At 48.5% G+C, this 22,800-nt stretch overlaps 1 protein-coding gene across 3 annotated transcripts in view; it reads left to right on the top strand.

Moving 5' to 3' along the window:
• Scube1 (signal peptide, CUB domain and EGF like domain containing 1) overlaps positions 1-22,800 on the top strand; it is a 119,302-nt gene that overhangs the window by 15,878 nt on the left and 80,624 nt on the right. For all 3 annotated transcript variants that reach the window (XM_035440800.1, XM_027396132.2, XM_027396131.2), the window contains exon 3: positions 6,973-7,101. In XM_035440800.1, the coding sequence (XP_035296691.1) occupies positions 6,973-7,101 (129 nt within the window). The remainder of the gene's footprint in view (positions 1-6,972; positions 7,102-22,800) is intronic.

Here is a 22,800-nt window from a genome sequence, read left to right as displayed (position 1 = left end):
CATAAGAGCCAATAGGAACAGTGTGTGCCTTTAAGCCCAACACTAGGGAGATGGAGCTGGGAGGATCGCTGGGATTGGCTGGCCAGCATTTCAGCTGGATTGGTAAACTCCAGGGTCAGTGAGACCCTGTTTCAAAGAATAAGATGGAGAACTAGTAGATGGTTCAGCAGATAAAATCTCTTGCCCCACACACCTGGTGACTGAGTTCAGATCTCTGGACACAATGTAGAAAGCTGGCTGCTGTCGTCAGCATCTGTAACCCCAAGCATTCCTGAGGAAATGGGAAGCAGAGCCTGGGAAGGACCTGGAACCTCGCAGAGCAGCCAGCCTGGAGTGCCTGGCAAAGCAGCAGAAGTAAAAGCCTGCTTCAAAGCAAGGTAGAAGGCAAGAATCAGCTCCTAGGAGTTCCCCTCTGACCTCCGTCTGTGTGCACCCTCACAGACATATATCACACACATGGAAGCGGGGTGATTGAGGAAGACACCTGGTGTAGACCTCTGGCCTCCATAATATGTGCACATGTGTGCCATATACATGTTCCTACAGGTGCACACACATACATACACTAGAAAGACACCAGCCATTGGATTAGGATCCATCCAAACCCAGTGTGACCACTTCTTTAAAAAAAAAAATAATTTCAAACCAGGTCACAGTCTTAAGCATTGGGGGTTGGGACATAGATGAATCTTAACCCACAGCAGTCCTTTGTTAAAAATCATCCTAGCCAGGTGGTGGTGGTGCATACCTTTAATCCCAGCACTCAGGAGACAGAGGCAGGCAGATCTCTGTGAGTTCAAGGCCAGCCTGGTCTACAGAGTGAGTTTGAGGACAATAAGGGATACACAGAAAAACCCTGTCTGGAAAACCAAAAAGGAAAAAAAGAAAGAAAGAAAAGAAAAACCCTCCTATCAGTGCATGGTATCACATGCCTTTAATCCCAGCACTCAGGAGGCAAAGGCGGGCAGATATCTGTGAACTCCAAGCCAGCCTTGTCTACACAGTGAGTTCCAGGACAGTCTCCAAAGCTACATAGAGAACCCCTGTCTTTAAAAAACCAAAAAAGAAAATCAAAACAGAAGTCAGTGGTTTGCACTGTGAGCCAATGTCCTTCATTCTGGGTACTAGAAGTCATGCAGGCCAGTGCAGGAGCATGTCAGGCTCAGGAGTGGGGGGGGAATCATTCACAAAGATGCTCAAGAGTGGGAGGGGCCTAGGGGACAACAGCAGCAAAACTCTTCACTCTACAGCCCAATGGCATCTGTTATGGTGCTGCCCCATGGAGAACCAATGAGAGAAAGGTTATAAGAAATCATTTCAATGACTGTTCAATAATCAGTCATTTTGTTACAACTGTAATGTGGTGCTTAAGCTATTTATCATCCCAGTAGTAAAAATGTTTTTCTTAATCTGTAGACACAGATGACAGGCATAAATTAAAACCAGGCCAGACCTTTGAGGTGATGATCCCCAATCAGAAGGGGTGTCCTCTGTTTGGAGACCTCTGGATGCTCAGATCTCACCACCACTAAACAGCTGGTTTAATGGCGTGTCATGGACATGGTAGCCCTATAATAGAGTGTTCCTTCCTCTGTTGGCACCTGGGAAGCTCAACTGTGTGTGTGGCTCACCTTTTGTGATTGTGCCAGGATTGCCAACTCTATCACGGAACAGTATCACCAGTAAATCTAATTTGTTTCTCTCTGTCTTAAACCTTTATTTCTGAAAATCATACTGCAATTTGTTTTTAAGCTGCTTGAAGGAAAGGAATGAATGAGTGAAGAGAAGTCTGGATAGATAGAAGGATGAATGTTCATATATTGGGCATAAAGAATGGGTAAGTGGGGTATGCATGTGGATTTGGAGGGTGAGTGTTTGCATTAGTGAATCCGTGGGTGTACATGTGACTAGATGTGTGGATGCATGGTCTTTTAATGAATGGAAGGACAGTGTATGGCCAAATATATGTACAGGTAGATAAAAGAATGGATATTTGAATATGGGAGAGTGCTTGCATGGATAAATGGATGGGTACATAGGTGACTGGTGAATAGACAATCAACCAAGTTGCATATTATGGTATGTTTTAGCATAAATGGATAAATGGGAGAAGGGCTGGATGGGAATTTGAGTAACTATGCCATATAGTGTATAAATAGATTGATAGCAGGAGGAAGGTGGGTTTTGGATGAATGGGTGTATGGCTGAGCAGATGGAACAGCATGCACACGAGTATAGATGGAGGAGGAACGGGGGGAGGGCAGAGGCGTGGACAGCACTTCGATGGCTAGGGAGCACTTTCACAGGGCACCATAGAAATGAGCTAAGGATCAAATGTTTGTCTGGAGTATTTTACCCATGCCTTGGCCTGTGCTAGACAGTGTGGCTTAGAACAGATGTAAGCTTTGTAGACTGAGAGTTCTGATACTTGTCCTGTCACCTGCTATGTGACCTTGAGCAGTTCTCTAACCTCTCTGAACTTCAGTTCGATCAGCCTTAAAAAACAGCTTCCCAGAGAACTGCATGGAGGACTGGCAGGGCCCGTGCTTCAGGAGGAGGGCCGACTTACTGCCCTTGGAGGTGCAGCATGAGAGAGATTATTTTACACAAACATGACACAAAAGTCTTTTAGTCTGACTTATCCACTCTAAGTCTTCTACCCACCATGGGACCAACAGCCATTGCAAGTGACACGGGCTGCTGGGATCAGGCCAGACATCAGCTTGAGAGAGGGAAGCAAGAAGGGAAGGAAGAGCTTGGGGGATTCTGGGTCATTTGGTGAGAGGTGATGCTCATGCTAGCAGGCAGTGGAAGGAAGTTGTTGCTGTGTTAAAGATATAGAAAAAGCACAGTTAGGCCTAACAGGCTTTTTCTTTTGGGCCACCAACCAGCTCCCAAATCATGACACAGAATCTTATTAGTTTTGAATGCTCTGCCTAGCTTAGGCTCATTTCTGACTAGCACCTTTAACTTAAATAAACCTGTTTCTTTTTACCTACCTTTTGCCTTGGGGCTTTTTACCTTTTCTTTCCTTCTGTATATCTTATTTTCACTTCTCATGTCTGGCTGGCAGCTGCCTGGCTGGCCCCATGTGTCCCTCTCTTTCCCCCTTGTTCTCTCCTCTTTCAGTCTTTTTCAAGCCTAGCTTTCTCCTCCTAGCTATTGGCTGTTCAGCTCTTAATTAGTCTGATCAGGTGCCTCAGGCAGGCAAGGTGAAACAAATGCAATACATCTTTATATAACTAAACAAATGCAGCATAAACAAATGTAACACATCTTTACATTGTTAACAAAGGCAACAGAAACAAATGTAACACACCTTTACACAGTTAAAGTAATATTCCACAACATAAACAAATGAAACATGTCTTTACTTAGTTAAATATTCCACAACATTTAGGTAAAAAAAAAAAAAGCCAGGTGGACCTGTGACTCATATAGGGTAATGGTGGGGGAACAGGGAGGGGGTAGAGATAAGTGCATCCTTGCAGCTGATTGGGGAGCCAGCCTAGCTGTCCAAATCAGTGAGCTTTGGCTTCACTGAGAGCCATGTCTCAAAAAATAAGATGAAGAGCAACAGAGGAAGAGCAGACATTGACCTTTGTCGTCTACCGTTCACTCACACACCTGCTTAGACACATACATGCAACACACACACACACAGAAAAGAGAGAGAGAGAGAGAGAGAGAGAGAGAGAGAGAGAGAGAGAGAGAGAGAGAGAGAGAGAAGGAAAAGCCATTCTTGGTATCTGAGATGTGGAAGGAAAAAACAATATGGCCTGTGATGGGGGTACTCCAGAGCTGTGTAGCTTGGTGAGTTAAAGCTGGGATGCATTGTCTGAGGTGTGTATGTCCAAGACCTAGGAGACATGTTTAGAGTAATGTGTGCAGGTTCAGGGCTTCAAGCAGAACCTGGAGGCAGTGGGTATCCCTCAGTAGCTATAACTCCCTACTCCTTCCCCATAAACCTAAGGTCTTACATCTTCCTTTAATATCATTTAGACTACTAGGTATATTTAAAGATGATTTAGACATGCTGCAGACTCATTTCTGCTCCCCACCTGACACAAGTGGTGGCTACACACACTAAGGCAGGCCATCTTGACTCTGAAACCTTTGGGAATCCCTGCTTTGTCCTTCCCTCCTTCTAGCTGGCTGGCTGGGTACGAGGATGGGCTTGTTGCAATATGCTCTTTTCTCAGGTTATTATTGCCTTCATTCTTTGGGGTGTCTGTGCTATGCTTAATCACTTCCTAGAAGAATCAGGAGTGAAGGAGTAAGCCCCTGGATCTCCAGACTAGTATCCCTATACTAAGCATCAAATGGCTATGCCATAGTTCTGCTGCACCCCAGCTAATGAGAGTTTGGATCTTCATGGTTTTCCTGCCACATTCCAGGCTTTAGGTTAGGCTCTTCCCATCTTCTGCTAGAACTTCACCTCAAACTCCCACTCCTGGCAGATAAGGGAAGAAATGTTTCTTCTGTCTCAGACATGCTTCTTCTGGGTCCTGAGAATCACTTTGAGTTTACCTATGACACGCTCCCACGCTACAAAGGCCATCCTAGAGTCCCTGAAGGCTGGACTCAATGTAAGTGGGAGGCATTGAGCCCAGGGAATATTTAGAAGTGGGGTGGCCCAAGACCTAACAGAAGCACCAGGTCCCTAGACCACAGCTGGTAGGGTCATTCTGGAAGCATCCTAGAGAGGAAAGTCTGGGCTTAGGTTCCCTGGGAACCCAGAGTCAGGTGTCACTACTAAGAAGCCTGCTTGCATCCCTTCTAGGTGTGTGGGCTTTGGCAAGGTTTTAGCCTACCCATGCAAGGTTCCTTCAGTGCCCCGTGCAAGCAGACCACTGGGCCTGAGTTCCTATCTTCATTAGGGTTACTATTACTGTGACAAACATGGTAACCAAAAGCAAATTGGGGAGGAAACACTTCTGTATTCGAAGTCTATCACTATCACTGATGGAAGTCAGGACAGGACCTCAAACAGGGTGAGAACTTGGAGATAGGAGCTGATGCAGACGCCATGGAAGGGAGCTGCTTAATGGCTTGTTCTTTATGGGTTGCTCAACCCACTTTCTTATAGAGCCAGGACCACCAGCCCAGGGAAGACACCACCCACAATGGTCTGAATTAGTGACAGGTCCAATCACTAAGAAAATGCCCTACAGTTAGATATTATGGAGGCATTTTCTTAATTGTGGTCCCCTCCTCTCAGATGACTTCAGCTTTTGTTGAGTTGACATAAAACTGTCTACCACAGTCCCTATGAGGACTTTAGAGATAATGGCATACAGTGTGGCCAACCCCTTGGGTGTAGAAGTGGTTCATTGAATGCTAGCTACATGTTTCTTATTCTTCTTTCTGGAACCCCAGAACTGATAGCCCTTTGACCCCTGCTGGGAAATGTTGAAAAAAAGACTTATAACAGCAGAGTGACCTTTACTAAAGCTATTGACCATTGTTTATGAGACAGAAGTCTTTGTTATAACAAGGGAGCTGGAGCAGCTGAAGGCCAGGCCTCAGCCCATAGGGAGGCAGCTAATGGGGTGGGGTGGGGGTGGGGGGCAGTGGACATTCTTTCATCCCAGAGATGACACTTTTTGGTGATGTGCACAGTTTATTTTACTGGGTCTGCCCGTTTCAAAGGAGCCAGTTTCCATGGATGTGGAAGCACCCATATGATGGCAATGTCAGCAGGCTTTAGAAGGAGCCAGAGCCAGGCTTGATGATGACCTGCTTCACTGTGGCAGGAGTTGGAAGCCCCCCCCCCCCCCACACACACACACACACACCACAATGTGACTCTTTTCTGAAAACTGGTGGTCAGCCTTGCTTCTGAGCCAAGTTTTTTTTTTTTCAAATACTTCTTCAGTCCAATAAACATTATTGAGTATCTGCTGAGTTATTATCTATCCCCTGTTCTAATTTCATTTCTGGTGTTGTGATTTAAAAAAATAATACCCTGACAGAAAGCAACTAGAGGGGAAAAGGGTGTTATTCCTGCTTACAAGTCCAGGCTGTGGTTCATCATCATAGGTATTGTTATTTTGCTTAAATTAGAAGTCGAGAGATGGAGATGGAACATGAACTGTGGAGGGTACATCAAACATAAGGTTTATTACAGGGTGGGAGAACCAGAGGGGGAGAGAGAGAAATGGAAGAACAGAGCAGGGCAGAGAGTAAGAGAGAAGAACTAGTGGTCGACCACCAGAAACAGAGAGAGAAGAGAGAATTAGTGGTCAACCACCAGAAACAGAGAGAGAAGAGAAAATTAGTGGTCCACCTCAGGGGAGGGAGGGGGAGGGGGAGAGGGGGAGAGAGAGAGAGAGAGAGAGAGAGAGAGAGAGAGAGAGAGAGAGAGGTACATAAGGTACATAGCTTTAAAGGGAAAGCTGAGTATGCGCACTGAGGCTTCACACATGTGCAGAGTCCTCATGCAGGTCTGTAATGCATAATGAGTGATGTGGCATGTCGATGTGCATGCCCCACCCATTTTCAGGGGGTGGGGTCTGTCTCTTAAAGAGATACAAGCAGGTCAGCATTAATGCCTGACCTTTCAATAGGGAAGTCAAGGCAGGAATTTCAAGTCGTTGGTCATATCACACCTGTAGACAAAAGCAGGGAGAAATGAGTGCACAAGGCTTGCTTGCCTGCACTCTCTGCTTGATTTCTCCACTCTTGTCCAGCTCAGAAACTCCTGCCTAGGGAATGATGCCGCCTGCAGTGGGCTGGGTCTTCTCATATCAGTTAATGTCCTTAAGACAATGAATGCCCCACAGACATGCCCATAAGTGAACCCAATGCAGACAGCCCCTCACTGAAACTCTTCCAGGTGATCCCAGGTTGTGTCAAGTTGACAATTAAAGCTGTCACATCCCCTAATAAGTCATATCATAGCAGCTTGCAGTGGTGGAAGCTGAACCCAAGTCACTTGTTCTGATACTTCTCATGTCTCTGCCTTTGCAGACATCGACGAGTGTGAAAATGACTACTACAACGGGGGCTGCGTCCATGACTGCATTAACATCCCTGGGAACTACAGGTGCACCTGCTTTGATGGCTTCATGCTGGCTCATGATGGACACAACTGCCTGGGTGAGTGGTGAGGCTGAGCCTTACCTCTGATCACAGCCTTCCTGTGTCTCAGTTCTAGAATGCAGAGTTGGGGGCTGTGCAAATAAGCACCTTCCTCTGGCTCCTTTTAGTAGTTTGCCAAGTTGCTGTAGCAGAATACCACAAACCATGTGGCTTTGATGGCAGAAATTTTCTTTATCGCTGTTCTAGAGACTGGAGGACCAAGATCAAGCACAAATGGCTGCCTTCCTGTATAGTCAGCAATGCACTTTGTGCATGCATACATCTGGTGGCATCTCTCTGGTCCTAATTACTTCTTCTTTTAAGAATACCTGGACCAGTGAGGTGGCTCAGTGGGTGTGTTAGGTACTTTTCTGTTGCTGTGAGAAAATTAATGGAAGAGTTTGTTTTGGCTTATGGTTCCAGATGAATAAAAGTGCATCATAGTGGGGGAGGTGTGGCCCTGAGCGGCAGGCACTGAAGAGTGGAGACAGGAGCAGGAAGCAGAGAGATCACATCTTCAAATTCAAACATCAAGCAGACAGAACAAACTGGAAGAGGGGCACGGTTGTAAATTCTCCAAGTCTGCCTCCAGTGGCATTCTGCCTGTAGCAAGGCTGCATCTCCCATAACCTCCTGAAACAGCGCCACCAAGTGGGGAATCAAGTGTTCAACATGAGCTTATGGGAGACATTCTCATTATAACCACTACAGTGCATAAAGGCACTTGCCACCAAGCCTGACAACAGGAGTTCAGTCCTTAAGATTCATGTGGTAGACTGACTCCTGGAAGTTGTTCTCTGAACTCCATACATGTGCTGTGGCACACATACACACACACACACACACACACACACACACACACACACACACACACACACACACACGCTTATTAATTAAAAAATTAAGGAAAGAACTGACTCCTGGAAGTTGTTCTCTGAACTCCATACATGTGCTGTGGCACACATACACACACACACACACACACACACACACACACACACACACATGCTTATTAATTAAAAAATTAAGGGCATCTGTCATATTGGAATAAGTCCACCCCCAACAGCTCCAGTTTTAAATGTAATTACCTCTTTAAATTCCTGGATGCAAATAGAATCACATTTAGACGTAACAGTGGTTAGAGTTCTTCAGTACGGGACGTGAGGGAGTGCAATTCAGCCTACAGTCTTGCATACTTCCAACTGTCTGCAGTTCAAATCTATCTTAAAGACAATTGTATAAAATGTATGCGCATGATTATTTTTGGTGAATAAAGCTGAGAGAATGTAGACTAGGGAGGGGAAATGGCAAGTTCCGCTGGTGAGCCTCTGTTGGTCCTCTGTCCACCTCTGCGGTCCCTTTAGCATTAGAAACACATCCGGCACTGTCACATGGTCTCTGTTTCTACCTAGTCATTCCACCAGCCAAAATGCTGCTAAAGGCCTGTACGAGCTTCTTGGGGTTACCATGGCAAAGAGATGAACTGGGTGGCTTATGTGATAGACACTGATTCTCTCAGACCTTAGAAATCCAAAATTGAGGCAGGAAGTTTCTATCTGAGGGTTGTTGGTGAAGTTCTTTCCAAGTCCTTTCTCCTAGCCTATGACCATTCAAGAATTCTTAAGCTCAGGAACAGTGTTCCCCCATGTCTTCACATTGTCTTAGCTCCATAGGCATTCTCAGTGTCCAGATTCCCTTCCTCATAAGGACATGAGTTATATAGGATGAGGGCCCATTGTGGTTACCCCATGTTATCCTTATCATATGCTGTGATGGTTAAAATAGTCATCCTGGCCAGATTCAGATTCACCATGGAAACAACCCTCAGTGTGTCTTGAGATATTCTAGATTATGTGCATTGAGGTAAGACAACCCTCATGTAAGAGCCATCATTTCATGGGATGTTGTCCCAGACTTCATAAAAAGGAAAAAGTGAGTTAATGGGGTGGGGGGGATCTCTGCTTCCTGGCTGTGGATGCAATGTGACCTGTTGTTTCTTTAAACACCTGTTGTCACAATCCCCCACCATGATCGTATCTCTTTCAGCTTCCTCCCCTGAGTTTCTGGAGATCTCAGAAACCAGAAAAGAAAAGTAACTGATATAATTACAAAGACCATTATTCCTCCAGAGGCCACATTCATAGCTCTGGAGATAAGGCTTCAGAATATTTTGAGGGGACCTGGAGGAAGTTCACAGCCTATAACTCAAAGGACAGCAACTAGTGGGCCACCCAGTGCTCTCAGAACAGAACTGCCTGGATCCCAGCCCTCTTCTACCATCAGCTGCAGAAGCATAGTCTCTAGATCCAGGAGGGCATGTGTGCGATTGACAGGAGCATAGTTGTGAACAGGTCATAGGCCTGTCGGGGTCTCTGTCCATTGTCAAGGAAAGAAGGCTGTTACAGCTGTTAGTATTGTCATGGTCTCTGAGATTTGTCTTCTCCAGGTCAGTGTGCCACTATGACACCAGGCTGAGTGTAAGAATGAAATCATAGTATAAAACCGAGGGCCCTGAACTATATGGTCAACTAGCCGGTGCTATTGATGCTCTAGTGGTTTGGACATCTTTCTGCTTTTGCTATCAGAATGCAGAGTGAGTCTGGACAAAAAAAAAAATCTTCCCTGTTTCCCTAAGTGGGTCCTCCAGAATCATTACCACAGATGGATTGTAAGGGTTAAAATATCACCAGGATTTCTAGCTTTGCATGCAGGAATTTCTGCAAGGGCCGAGCAGATCGTCACGGTGCCAGCTGGCTTGTCAGCACTAGGTAGAAGGGTTCAATACCCTATGCGCTTGGGCTTCCTTTCCTAGTGGTTTGTCAGTCTGAGAGCTGCTGTCTGGTTTTGTTTAATGCGTGTTGGGGCTCAGATGAGCTCATTATGGGAAACAGATCTGTGAACATGTAATTACACCCCAAATAAGTGCCAAAACAGAGGTCTGGACAAGAGTTAGTAAAGACCAGAAGGGCCTGTGAAAAGCTACCCCTGGCTGGGTGAGCATGGGGGTAGAAGCCAGATTGCCAGAGCTTCAAAGAGGAAGCTCTCAGCAGGCTCTCAGAGGGGGAAGAAGTTTGTAGGTCTGGGAACAATGTGTATAGGGCTGCAGGCAGATCCTTGAGGCTGGGCTTAGGGACTGCAGAGCCTGGCAGGGCCTTTGACTAGGGACCACACAGCTTTTAAAGTGCCACACCCAGGTGAAGCATTATCACTTACTCCTCACCTGGTGTATGTACCAATTCCTTGGCTGTCTGCAGCAAATATGTTTCAGCAATTGAGTAGTCAGTGAAAGCTCAACTCACCACTGACCCTGGGGATATCCTATCAGAAGCCAGCAGTGTCACTCTGGCCAAGGGAACACTTAAGTCTTAGCTCTCCTATTCTGACCTGTTTAGTTAGTCTTTGGTCAATCTCTTCAATTCTCTGTGCCTCCATTTCCTATCTACACTACATGGAATGTGTAGTTCCTGTCTTACAGGAGTCAGGTAAGGATTCTGTGAAATCATAGGTGTAGTTAGCAGAGTGTCTGATACCGGAAATGACATAGCATGGGTCAGCTTCCAGTGGAGGTAAACCTTATGAGCTGCTTTGAGGCCCCCAACACCTCACAGGACCATGATCTGTGCTCCTGGATGATACCCTGGACTCCCTGGCTGGGCTCTGTGTCCTTTTCTGTGAAGGGCCACCCTTACCCCTGCTGGAGAGCATGCACCCCCACCTTCACCCCTCCAACCTGATGGTGAAGTCTATACAGGTCTTTGTTTCAACAACATTGTTTTCACTATGGATTCTTTTTACACTGATAGATAAGAAAGACCTAGGCAAGACCCCTCTCTGCCCTCCCCCTACACACACCCCAAGCACAGATCCTATGGCAGCTGAGGGCAGACCTTTCCTACAGGCTGCTTTTGTTTGGTCTTTTTTTCCTTTTGTTCTTTTTCCTTCTCAAGAGAGAATTCCGACTTAGACAAGTCAGGCCGTGGTGGCAGCAGGGTTCAGCCCAGACCGACTGTGTGACCCCAGGCTTGTTAGCTGAACGTTTAGAGCCTCAGCCTTCTATCCATGAAACACATTAAGAACAGATGCCTGGGAGTTGGGGATGTCTCATTTGGTACAGTGCTTGCTTCATAAGCACAGGGACCTTAGTTTGAGCTCCGGAACCTATACTTAAAGTCTAGGCAGAGGAGTGTACACTTGTCATCCTAGTGCTGGGAGGCCAAGGTGGGAAGATCCCTGGGGCTTATTGGCCATCCAGCCTAGCTTACTTGGTAAGTGCCAGGCCAGAGTCTGAGAAATGACACCAGAGGTTGGTTTTCAGCCTTCTCTGGCACATGTAGTACATATGTGTGTGCATATATATGCTCACATGTCTATGTGTGCATGTGTGCATATACACACACAGAGCAGGGAGAGGGGACGTTGATGCTTGGGATACAGTGAGGACTGAGGCAAACTATAATTGAGAAATGAGCAGAGCTGGGACATGGAACTGTTCAGTGAAGACTCTGGAGCCCCCACTCTGCCTGGGGCCAGCTCCTTGCGCCCTCCCTGCCTTAGTTGCCACAGCTATGCAATGGTCTATAAGACCAGCCTTACAGGTTGTGGATTGACCATATCTGGAGGATGGTTGGGGCTGGATGTCACCATCATATCCTGGCAGAGTTTTCAAGTTGGCAGCCCACCTCTGACCCAGGGGCATATTTGATTTCTCCCCACCGTAGTGCCGTGGAGTTGCCATACCAGAAGGATTATCAGCACTTCAGAATTGGGGGACAGTATGTAAACGTCAGTATTTCCCGACAGGAAGCCTGGTACACACCTGGGATCCTAGCAAAAGGGAGGTGAACGCAAAAGCGTCAGGTGTTCACAAGGCCAGCCTGTGCTACATGAGACCCTATCTCAAAAAAAAACAAAAAAAACAAAAAAAAAAAGACATTTTCCTCTCACTCCTACTTGGTGACTGTTGTCCTGCCCACAAGGCAGGATCGCAAGGAAGGCCTGCATCCAATAGTCCCACAGTGATGGTGAAGCTCTCCCCACATTGACACAAGCGCCTTCTTGGTGACCTGTAGGTTGGATATGGCTTCTGAATTCTAGGACTCTGCACTTTGTGCCAGACAGTACAAATATGGGTGGAGCCTGCTCATCTCCTTCTTTTCTGTCCCCTCCTCCATCCAACACCCCTTGAGCATGAGAACCACTAACCTGTTGGGGTTCTGAGTTGTGCCCCAAAGCAGCAGCCCTGTGGCTGTGACTCAGATACAAGTGTCATTTATTCTGATAATCAAAGGTTGAGGCCATTTAGACAGGACATGTTAGGGTCCCAGATACTCAGGGAATGGCCTGGAACAGGGGTTTGGGGGAGGAAACATGTTGCACTCAGTCTAATTATGGACTCAGTCTTCCAGAGGGAGACTGGCAACTATGAGAGAAGCAGAGCAGGGGCCCTAAAAGTGTGATGGCCAAGGCAGGGCACCCTCAGTATGGCACTGGAGGGGGTTGTCCTGAGCTGCCCTCTGGAATGTGAATTCCCCTGACTGCTATTATGCTCTCACACTCTAGTACTTGCTCACAGAACTTCCTTCTATATGCCAAAGCTTCCAGCACAGTTTTACCCCCAAGGCTTACTGGGTGGCTGTGAGGCATTGGCTGAGTTCCTGGAGGGTTCCCTGTCCACAGACAAGGAGTCACAACCTGTCATGCCCTGAGAAGTATCGGGCTTGGATGTTGTTTTGACTGCAGAAGTCTGGGTAGAAAGTCTTCTTCCCTTGTAGCCTTCCTTCTTCTCTGGGCCCTGCTGAATTCCTGGGGATGGTGGCAGGGGCAAGCCCTGACCATCTCAGAGAGTAACAGGGAGGTTTGAAAAGCACCCCGAGTTGGCTGGGAGCAGTGAGGCTCCCAGAGGTTGGTTTCCCGTCAGCAGTGTTCAGTTTCTTTACTTTTGAGCAGGCGAGCCTGTTTTCTTGTGGAGATGCTTGTCTGTGACCAGGTCCTGGACAGGGGCCAAGTCTGTGCTCTGGAGAGTGAAGGCCTCTCTCTATTTGACATCTTTATTGAGGAATTTCTCAAATATAACAGAAAATGACACCGGGGGGAATTGAAACCAGGATGAGCTCTTACTCAGCCTGAAATGGCTGCCTTTGGCTATGTAATTACTTGAAATAGCAGTTCTGTTTGAAAAATATTATTCCAAACTCGGCACGATCAGCCAGCTGAGCAATATTTAGGCTAATAGAATAAGATTTTTTTTCATCTTAAATTAGAACCAGCAGCAGGTCATTGTCCCCCATGCCCACAAAGCAAAGCTCTCCTTCTCTGAAGCCATCCGGAAACTTAGCCAGATGTCTGCAACCTTCATTTTTACCTTGACTGACTGAAAAATGTGTTTCTCAAGTTGCTCCCAGCTGGAATTTTGGACCAGCCCCTAGCACTTTGATCCCAGCGAAGAGAAGTCATTTGTAGCCGCATCCGGCAGACGAGCTGATTGATTAACCAGATGGTGCTATATCAGCCAACATACATTGAGCACCTACTGTGTGCCTCACCTTGTGCTCAGAGACAGTTCTTCCCGGGCGAGATGAGGAGTGTGCTTCTGTATGTGTGAAGCAGCCTGTGTTGCATTTGTGTTCTTTCACAGGTCCGCCAAAACATCCACAGGTAGATGCCATTGGCAGCCTTTACCTAGACTCTAGAACCTAGTTGGATAGAAGCCACTAGCACCAACTCTTACAAATGAAGAAACCTGGATTCAGGGAAATGGCCTACTCAAGGTCACAAATGCCAGTAAGAAGCTCAGCATGTGGTTTCTGTCACTTTAGTCTTGAGCCTGTGCCTGCTGACCACCCGGGCCCCTGCGCCCAGGAGAGCAGCAGCTCTGGAAGGCAGACCAGGCTCAGGAACGGGTCCCTGATGTGTTATGTCAATCACGCACCCAGCCTTAGAGCCACCAACTCTGTTCTGTAGGGCCAGATCAGGTGGGCAGTGGCGGGTCAAAAAGCAAGAGGGCACCTCCTCCCAAGATTTTGCGGCTTTCTCAAGCATCTCCCTTGGGACTTTGTCCCATCCCATATGACAGTTTAAAGCCCTGTTTTTCCAAAGTCCCATGCTTCCTCAGGGCACCCAGCTCTCAAGGAACATAGGATAGGGCCCTGCTCACCTTTCTCCTCCTCACATTTCACCCTTGCCCATTGTCTGTACCTCAAGCCCTTTTACGCGTCTCTGCTATCGACAAGCTGCCTATAAAGAGTTGTAGAACGAGTGAACAGAGGATTTCCCACCTGGACAGAGAGCCCTTGCCAGATCTCTTGCTGGACACACAGGTACCAGGGGCAGAGGAGAGTTAGATGGATAACCTTCAGGGCCCCAGGTTGACAAGGATGGAAGCATACAACGATGGAGGAGGAGATGCTTGTTTAACTTGCTGCCCAGTGTTCAAGCATATGTGTATGAACAAAAGTTGTTCTCTGTCCCTACTGTGTACCCACTGAAGACACAAGCAGGAATGAAAATCAGTACTGGGCTCACCCTTCTGAATTCACATAGTAGGAACACAGACAGCAACGTGAATATATAGCTCAGCAAAGTAGTTTCAGTCAAGTCAAATCCACAAAAAACAATAGTAATAGAAACAGAACAGCCTGATAGAAAGTGCCCGGGGGTCGGTGCCTGCATCAGACCACTGGGTTCTGATCATATTGCTGCGTGAAAGCCATACCATACCAAGTGGTATGAAATACCGCCATTCTCTGCCTATGGGTTCCGTGGGTCAAGAACCAAGTCAGGTATATCCAATCTCTGCTCCAGCGTGTCTGGAACCTCAACTGGAAGATGTGAAACAGGAGGCAACTGATGGCCAGGAGCTGGAACCATCTGGAAGCTTCCTGGCTCATGTCTAGTGGTGGTTGCTGGATGGAAGCCAGAATGTATATGGGCAGCCTTTCCATCTGGGCTTTGGTGCAGGCCAGGGTGAGCCTCCCCTGCAGGGTGTCTGGGTCCCTGCAGAACAAGGTCAAGTGTGGGAACTCCCCCACAAACTCATGGTGAAGGTGGTATCAGTGGTCTCCCCTGATTTAAGAGGAGCAAATATGGGAGGGGACATCAGGGAGGAGGAGGGAGTGTCTTGTAGAGGTCTGGGGGACTCTGTGCTAACAAAAGGGAAACACAGTAGATGAGTTTGGGGACAGGTCACTGTGTTTAAAGAGCCACGGTGTGGGAAAGGGAAAGAGATGAGTTCAAGGGGAAGACAGGAAGCAGTCACAGATTGCTTCGGGACCCTAAGAGGGGGTGGATTTTATGCCAAGTAACTGGGAAGATGGGGGCCCTTTTTACCAGGGAATAACATGTTTTGTTTGGCATTTTAATAAAAATCCTTCCTGGTTGCAAGTGGAGACTGTTAGAAGGAGGAAGGGCAGGGTGTTTCAGTGGGGAGGCCCCTATAATGGCCTGGCTGGATGCTGTAGGGACTCTGTAAGGGTAACAGTAGTGGAGGTGGTGACTGAACTCAGAATACATTTTGCAACAGCCAACAGGAAGTCCCAATGGATTCAATGTAAGAGGTCAGGGAAAGCAAGAACCAAAGGCAACTGTTAGAGTTTGCCTGTCACTGTGTGGTTCTCTACCTTGTGTCTTAGGCGAAGATGGGGAGGGGACAGATAGATGTTTGGGTGGTATGGACTGCAGAACTCAGGTCAGCTTAGTTGAATTCTGTTTGAGATAATTACCAGTCCTCCCAGTGGAAATGGCATACAAGGTCAGATGCCCCTGGAGTCCAACCTGGGGAAAGTGTGAGTCGCTAGTTCCAGGATGGCTTTGAATACCAAAGATGTTGATGATGGTTCATTTCACAAAGATCACCTGTGTACCTGCCCTGTGCACCCCCCACCCTTGGATGAAAACTCCAATATAGATGACCTGTTCCCTGGCCTTAGGAAGCACAGACACTCAACCTGTCTGGCTTTGGCCATCCTGCCTGAGTTGATCACTGTGTGACTTCAGGCAAGTAACTTAGCTTCTCTGGACCTCTACTATAAGATGGAGCCAGTGACCATGTTTATTTCTGAGCCCAAAGGAGATGAGCTTTGTAAAGCACCTAGCTTGGTAGCAAAAGCTCCCTATGTGTCAATCATCTACTTACCATTGTCCTAGTGTGCAAAATCAGAGCAGTTTTTAATGAAAACTAGTCTGGTTCTAAGCTGGTGAAGAGGCAGTGGGCAAGCCTGGGCTGTGGGTGGTATGTGAGATCTGTGGCAGAGACCTGAGCCCCACATCCTATGAGGTGCTCCTGTCAGATAAACCACTGCTCTCAGATTTCTGGTCAGACAGCCCTCCATTCTCTTGAAGGGATGTGGGGGTCACATGACATCAGTGCTTCTCATACTGTAGCCTGGCCACATCCTCTTATTTTCATCTTGTTCTGGCCCCTGTGAAGTGGGGACATCTGTTCTCTGTTGCATCCCAGTGGAGGTGAGTGTGCAAGTGACCTTAGAGGCTGTCCGGTGGAAGAGGAGGAGAAGGGCACAGGGGAGACCCTTGCAGGGCCCAGTTGTATGTAGAGAGGAAGTCGCTGGGATGCTGGGGGTGGGAGTGGCCATCACAGCTCCCTGTGCTGGGCTGTGTGTGTGATGAAAGCACTCCCAACCCCTCTAGGAAGACAGCTGGAGCCAGAATTGCTCCTCTGAACCCCACAGAAGGTTCCAGTCGCCTTTATTTATTTGTTTTCATCCTCCAGCAGCTCGAAAGTGTTTCATGATGGGGGGAAAAATGCTGACCATCTTAATGTAAACCTAAACATCCTGGGCCAGCCCTGTCTCCTCTATGCAAGCAGCAGTGTTTCTGAGGTAAAGGGGAAGACTTCTCTTTGCTCCCTTGCCCTCCTCCTGCCTCCCGTCTCACCATGGTCCATGCTGAGGTGATTGAAAACACTGGACTGTGTTTGCTGTTGGAGTTCACATCAGTCAGATTGCTACTCCCAGCTTTTTACAACTGTTCATCTGGTTTCGCTGAGACAGGATCTCCTGGAGCCCAGCCTGGACTTGAACTTGCTATGTATGGGGGACTGGCCCCGAACTCCTGATCCTTTGGATTCCACCTCTAGGGCTCTGGGATTGCAGGCATGCCCTAGCACTGCACGTTTGCATCTGTTAATTTGATAGAAATTCCTTGGCCTGAGAAAAAGAAACGCATGCTGGATTGCCCCATCACTGCAAAAATGGGAAGCAGGTGTGGGGAGGTGGAACAGTTCCAAGCTGGGGGGCTCCCCACCCCTTCTCCAGGGTCAGCCAAGAAGTGGGGTAAGCTTCTTCCAGAAGAGCTCAAGCCAGCACTGAGGGAAGGACAGTGGGCTAAAAGTCAGGCGCTGGGGGCTGCTGCCTTACTGGAGGATGCTGGGACACTCTGTCTCTAGGTCTCGGCTTCCACATGGTATGTGAGATTAAGTGGATGGGATTCAGCCAGTGGTTTTCAGTCTTCGTGGGCTTGTGTGGATAGCAGCAGAATTCCTTTCCTTTGGAGATCACGCAGGGGTCACACTGCTCTGGCTAAAATGGGAAGCCAGATTTGGGGGGAGCATGGAGTACTCTGGAGCCCATCCCTTCCCCCACAAGGTCCCTGGAGCCTCAAGAACAGTCTGAGATCTCTTCACTGAACTGCTTCTCCCTCCAGATCCTGTGAGTTAGCCTCAGGGACAATAGCCAAGCTCCTTCCTATATCCTCCTCATCTGAGGGAGAAGACAGCCTCTAGCTGCCTCAGGACTGTGGCCTCCAGAACATGGAGTGACTTTCACTCCCCTAACCAGCTAGCTTCCTTCCTGCTCTCCTTGCTGGAATGGCTTCCCCCTACCTTCTAAAAGCCTATTTAGCTCTCTCTCTCTCTCTCTCTCTCTCTCTCTTCTCTCTCTCTCTCTCTCTCTCTCTCTCTCTCTCTCTCTCTCTCTCTCTCTCTCACACACACACACACACACACACACACACACACACACACACACACACTTGGCCCTCAGGCCATGACCAAGGGACAGCCCCAGAAAAGTCTTCCAGCTGCACACTTGTGGCATCCTGTTGAGGCAGCCTTGAGAGTCTAGGAATGGGTCGTCCCTACTTCCCTGAGAACCTAGAGAGCTGTGCTCCAGACTGACTGGGCTATCCACCCCTGGCCTGTGCAGACTCTTGTATAAGACAGGGAAAGAGGGGGCCATCACAAGGAGGGCAACCTGACAGTGGTGAGTGTGCACACTTGTCACTGGAGCAGAGCTCCCCAGCACACACCAAACTGGACAGCTCGGATGGTATCTCACCAGCCTAGAGGCCCACAGTGGCTCAGAATCCACCCACACAATGTCTCTGTTCCTAGCTCCTTCAGCTCTCTGCTCTCCATACCTGGAGACTATGCATGAGCAATCGGGTGCCCTGGGCTTTACTCCTGGATCCCTTCCTAGCCTGGGTGCAAATCAGAGGCCAGTTCTGTGCTCTCAGTTTTATCTTGAAAGGTGGCATGGTGATGGTACCAGGAGGGGACCCTGGGAATGTAGCATGTTGTGTGCAGGGGCATGCTCTATGTGGAGGCATGTTCTGTGGAGGTGAGGCCTGTGTGTGGGAGTGGTCTGTGTAGTGAACATGGTCTGTAAATGGCATGGTCTATGTGGAGGTGTGGTCTAGGTACCTGAGTGGTCTGTGGAGGCATGTCTATGAGGGAGTGGTCTGTGTGGAAACCACATGATTTGTGTTAGGGAGTGGTCTTGTGGGTGTGGTAGGGGGAATGGTTTGTGTGGGTGTGATCTGTGTGGGTGTGGTGGGGGAGTGGTTTGTGTGGGTGTGATATGTGGGAAAGTAGTTTGTGGGGTATAGCCTTGGGGGATGGGCATGGTGTACGGAGGCCAAGTATGGTCTGTGTGGAGAAACATCGTAGATGTGAGAAACATAGGCCTCTCCTTCAGTCAGCAGTCAACACAGGAATTGGTCATACAGGGCAAGTAAGTGAATGGTCACAGCAGCCTTTTTCCCTGGGATGCAATCTGTTGTCACTCCAACCCATGCCAGACCCACCTTTAGTTAGGTCTCTATTTGGTGGCTTGGGGAAGAAGCCCTGCTCTGTCCCAGAACAGAGCCTCCATAACAGAGAGTCCATAACCAGCAAAGTAAACACAGGCCACGGACAGAGGGCAGCAGGCAAGGAAGACACTTGCCTTCCCCGTGTTCCATTTGCAGTCTTGGTGCCGAGAGCTCAGACAGATAAACAATAAATAAGTGTCTTATGAAAACTCTTTAAAAATATCCTGCTCCAAATCATAGGCCCAGACCCAATACTGTGCTGTGCACCTAAAAGGGACATTGGCAGCAAATGAGGGCACACAAGTCTCTCACCCACACCTCTACCAGCACCATTGCTTATCTTGGATCGACCAAGTAACTTGGATAGTATCTTAGGTCACCCAGACATATGCAGGGTCTGGCTGTGTCTGGGCAGATGATGCAGCTGCTCCTGCCCTGGCACAGCAGGACAGTGCCCTGGTTGTTTCTGATGGCTATCAGCCAGCCCGTGCGTCCGCCTGCCCAGAAGCCCTCCCTCCTACCCACCTCATCCTGACCACATGCAACTAGAAATAGATGTCTGGCAGGGACACCCTGTGCCCACTGGCACTGTCCATCTGTGGAGTGGACAGTAGGCGTGGCTGCTTAATTGGGTTCTTCATCACCTCCCAAGTGCTGCTTCAACAAGGACAGGGTTCTGCAGGCCATTTTGCTGCTGCCATGGCCACCGACGTTGGCCTGCTTGCTGACTGTCCAGGGACTAGTCACCAACAAAAACATTTAGGACCAGCTGTTGGTCCTTCCACATGGAATATGCAGGGACAGCTCCATGGTGAGAAAGCCAGGCTCCCCCAGTGGTAACGGGTCCCAGGAAGTCCTATCTGCCACACCAGCGTTACTTTTCTTGCATAAACATCCAGCAAACTAAATGTTAAACTGTCTTCAAGATACCCCTTGTCCCTGCCTGGAAGCCTTTGTCTCTTGGTCCAGGTATTCTAGTCTCCAACTGCCAGGGTCTCTGCCCTAACCTTCCTGCAGAGTGACTGACTGCTAGTCACTCCCCACCCTGCATATGCCATGCCCCCAAATTAGACTGAGTTACAAGTGTCTGTTTATTTATCCATCTCTTACACATGGGATTATTTTACTGAAACTTCCAGAGACATCAGAAGCAAAGTCAAAAGACACTTGCCCTGGACACCCTGCTCTAAGGTCATGTCCAGACTTGTCTGGGTGTAGACATAACTTTATGGTTATAAACATTGCATTGATGTTTATATGCTGCTCCTGCCACCAGTATCAGAACCTTCCTCAACACTAATACATAATTATGTATTCCCAAAAAGAGGGGATGTAATCAAGGCCCACGATGTGGGGAGCCAGTAGCCAGTTGGTAAGACTGCTGCTGTGACCCTCTGGTTGGGACAACAATGTACCTGGGAAAATGACTTGTAGCATGGCAATGCCCCCTCTGCCCATGTAGGCTCTCTGCATGCCCATGTCTGCTAGTCAGCTGGTTCTGAGGTTAGATAATGACTTCCAATATGGTATCCTCTGTGTTATCAGTGCTGAGAGTGCGCAGTCCAGTGGTTTTTTGACAATTGCCCATCCTGCCTTGAAGGAGTATAGGGTCCTCAGTTGTGGGGTAGAAAGAGGAAAGGAAGGCATGTTAAAAGAGGTGGGGAAAGCACACACAAAGCATAGAGGTAGGAAGCTCAGGCAGGTGGGAGAGTGGACTCCAGGTAGATACCTGTGACCCAGAAGAGCGAGGTGCACCAAACACTGCCTGGCCAAAAACTTCATGTGTATCCTGGGGGTGAGGGTGTAGGAACATAAGGGCCTCACCACTGGCCAGACATTGTGTCTTAGGGTTTCTGTTGTTGTGAAGAGACACCATGACCATGGCAACTCTTATAAAGAAAAAACATTTAATTGGGTTGGCTTGCTTATATTTCAGAGGTTTAGTCCATTATCACCACAGCAAGAAGCAAGGCAGTATGCAGGCAGACATGATGCTGAAGAAAGAGCTCAGAGTTCTTACATCTTGACCCACAGGCAACAAGAAGTAGTCTGACTCACTGGGGGTAGCTTGAGCAAAGAAGACCTCAAAGCCCACCCCAACAGTGACACACTTCCTCCAATAAGGCCACACCTACTCCAACAAGGCCACACCTCCTAATAGTGTCACACCCTATAGGGGCCATTTTCTTTCAAACCACCACATTGGGTGCACCACAGACTCACAGCTCGTCCTGTCACAACACCCAGAGCTGTGCTGTTCCGCCCACAAACTGCTGTGGTGCCCACCCCTTCCTTCTTCCCCCATTTCCACGTGCACAAGACATTTGCTGCATCCCACCACCAAAGGTGCCTTTGCCCTCCCTGGCCCAGGCCATCTCAGAGAGAGCCCACCAGGTCCAGTCTCCTCTCACAGCAGGCCACTGAAGCCCTTTTGTGGTGTGTTAGTCAGGCTTTACACCCCTGTGACAAGATGTCTGACATAAGCAATTTAAGGCACAGATAAGGGGTAGCTCCTGGCTTCAGAGAAATCGATTCATAGTCCTCGACTGTTCTGACTGACTCTGGGCTTGCTACCTTCTCAAGTTTGCTGACTAATGAGACAAAGCCAGCACTCGATCCTGGTGGTCATCAAATGCTCCAGCTGGTGCTCTACCCCAAAGCTGACCGTAAGGGGTGCTGAGAGTAGGAAAGAATCTACCCACGCATGCAAGCCAGTTCGAGAGCCAGTGTGGGACATGCATCAGGCAAGAGGCTGAGCAGTGTGACAAGGCATGGCCACAGTGGTCCTCTCTCACAGAGGCCTCTGGGATGAGGCTATCTGCAAGTGAGAAAAGCTAGAAAGTAGAAGGGGGCTTGGGACACAAGCATAAAGACTTGCATTCAGATCCTCAATACCCACCCCACATGAAAGGCACAGCCCTGGGCAGAGACAGGAAGGTCTCTGGGATTTCCTGGCCAGCTATCTAGCCAACTGGCAAACTCCAGGTTTAGTGAGAGACCCTGTCTCAAAAAATAAGGTTGAGAAACACATCCAGTGTTGACCTCTAGCATCCATACACATGAGCCCACATGCATTCCTATCTAGGCACACATATGTACACACACGTATATACAGAAAGAAGAGAAAGGAAGCCCTGAGCCCCAAAGCAGTCTGCTGAAGGAAATGCCCTGCCCTGTGCCCAAGAGCTTGAGAAGGCTGGACCTGCCAAGGCTGCAGTCAGAATTCAGGCCTAGAGATTCCCAATTCAGATGGTAGTGAAGTTAAATCTCTCTGATATTAGGCAGGATGGGGTTGCCTGGAGGACCTGTGTCAGCTCGTGTCAGTAGTGACTCTGAGCCTACTCGGCTCTGTAGTTGTCTTGGGAGAAGAGAAAGCTTCCAGCAAGCAGACAGGAGCACCACAGGGGTCATTACTCCCATCTGGGTCCTTGCCTGGCCCTCCCTCAGGCCCTGCCAGACCTGGAGCTCCCTCCTCCCAGAGTTCTGTTTCCATCCTTGTTTGTTTGGTTGGCCAACCCCGCCCCGCCCCCACCGGCCAGCCCTCCATTCTTATCCCCGTCAAAAGAAGTTTTTAAAAACTCAGTGCCTCCCACAGATGTCCGGCCAGGGTCACATTCACAGCTGTGCTGTGTCACCCACATGTAGACAGTGGGCAGGCTGCTGGATGGAGAGCTT

Source organism: Cricetulus griseus, chromosome 2 (genome assembly GCF_003668045.3).
Source record: "Cricetulus griseus strain 17A/GY chromosome 2, alternate assembly CriGri-PICRH-1.0, whole genome shotgun sequence".
NCBI lineage: Eukaryota > Metazoa > Chordata > Mammalia > Rodentia > Cricetidae > Cricetulus > Cricetulus griseus.
This window is presented reverse-complemented; position numbering and strand designations above follow the sequence as displayed.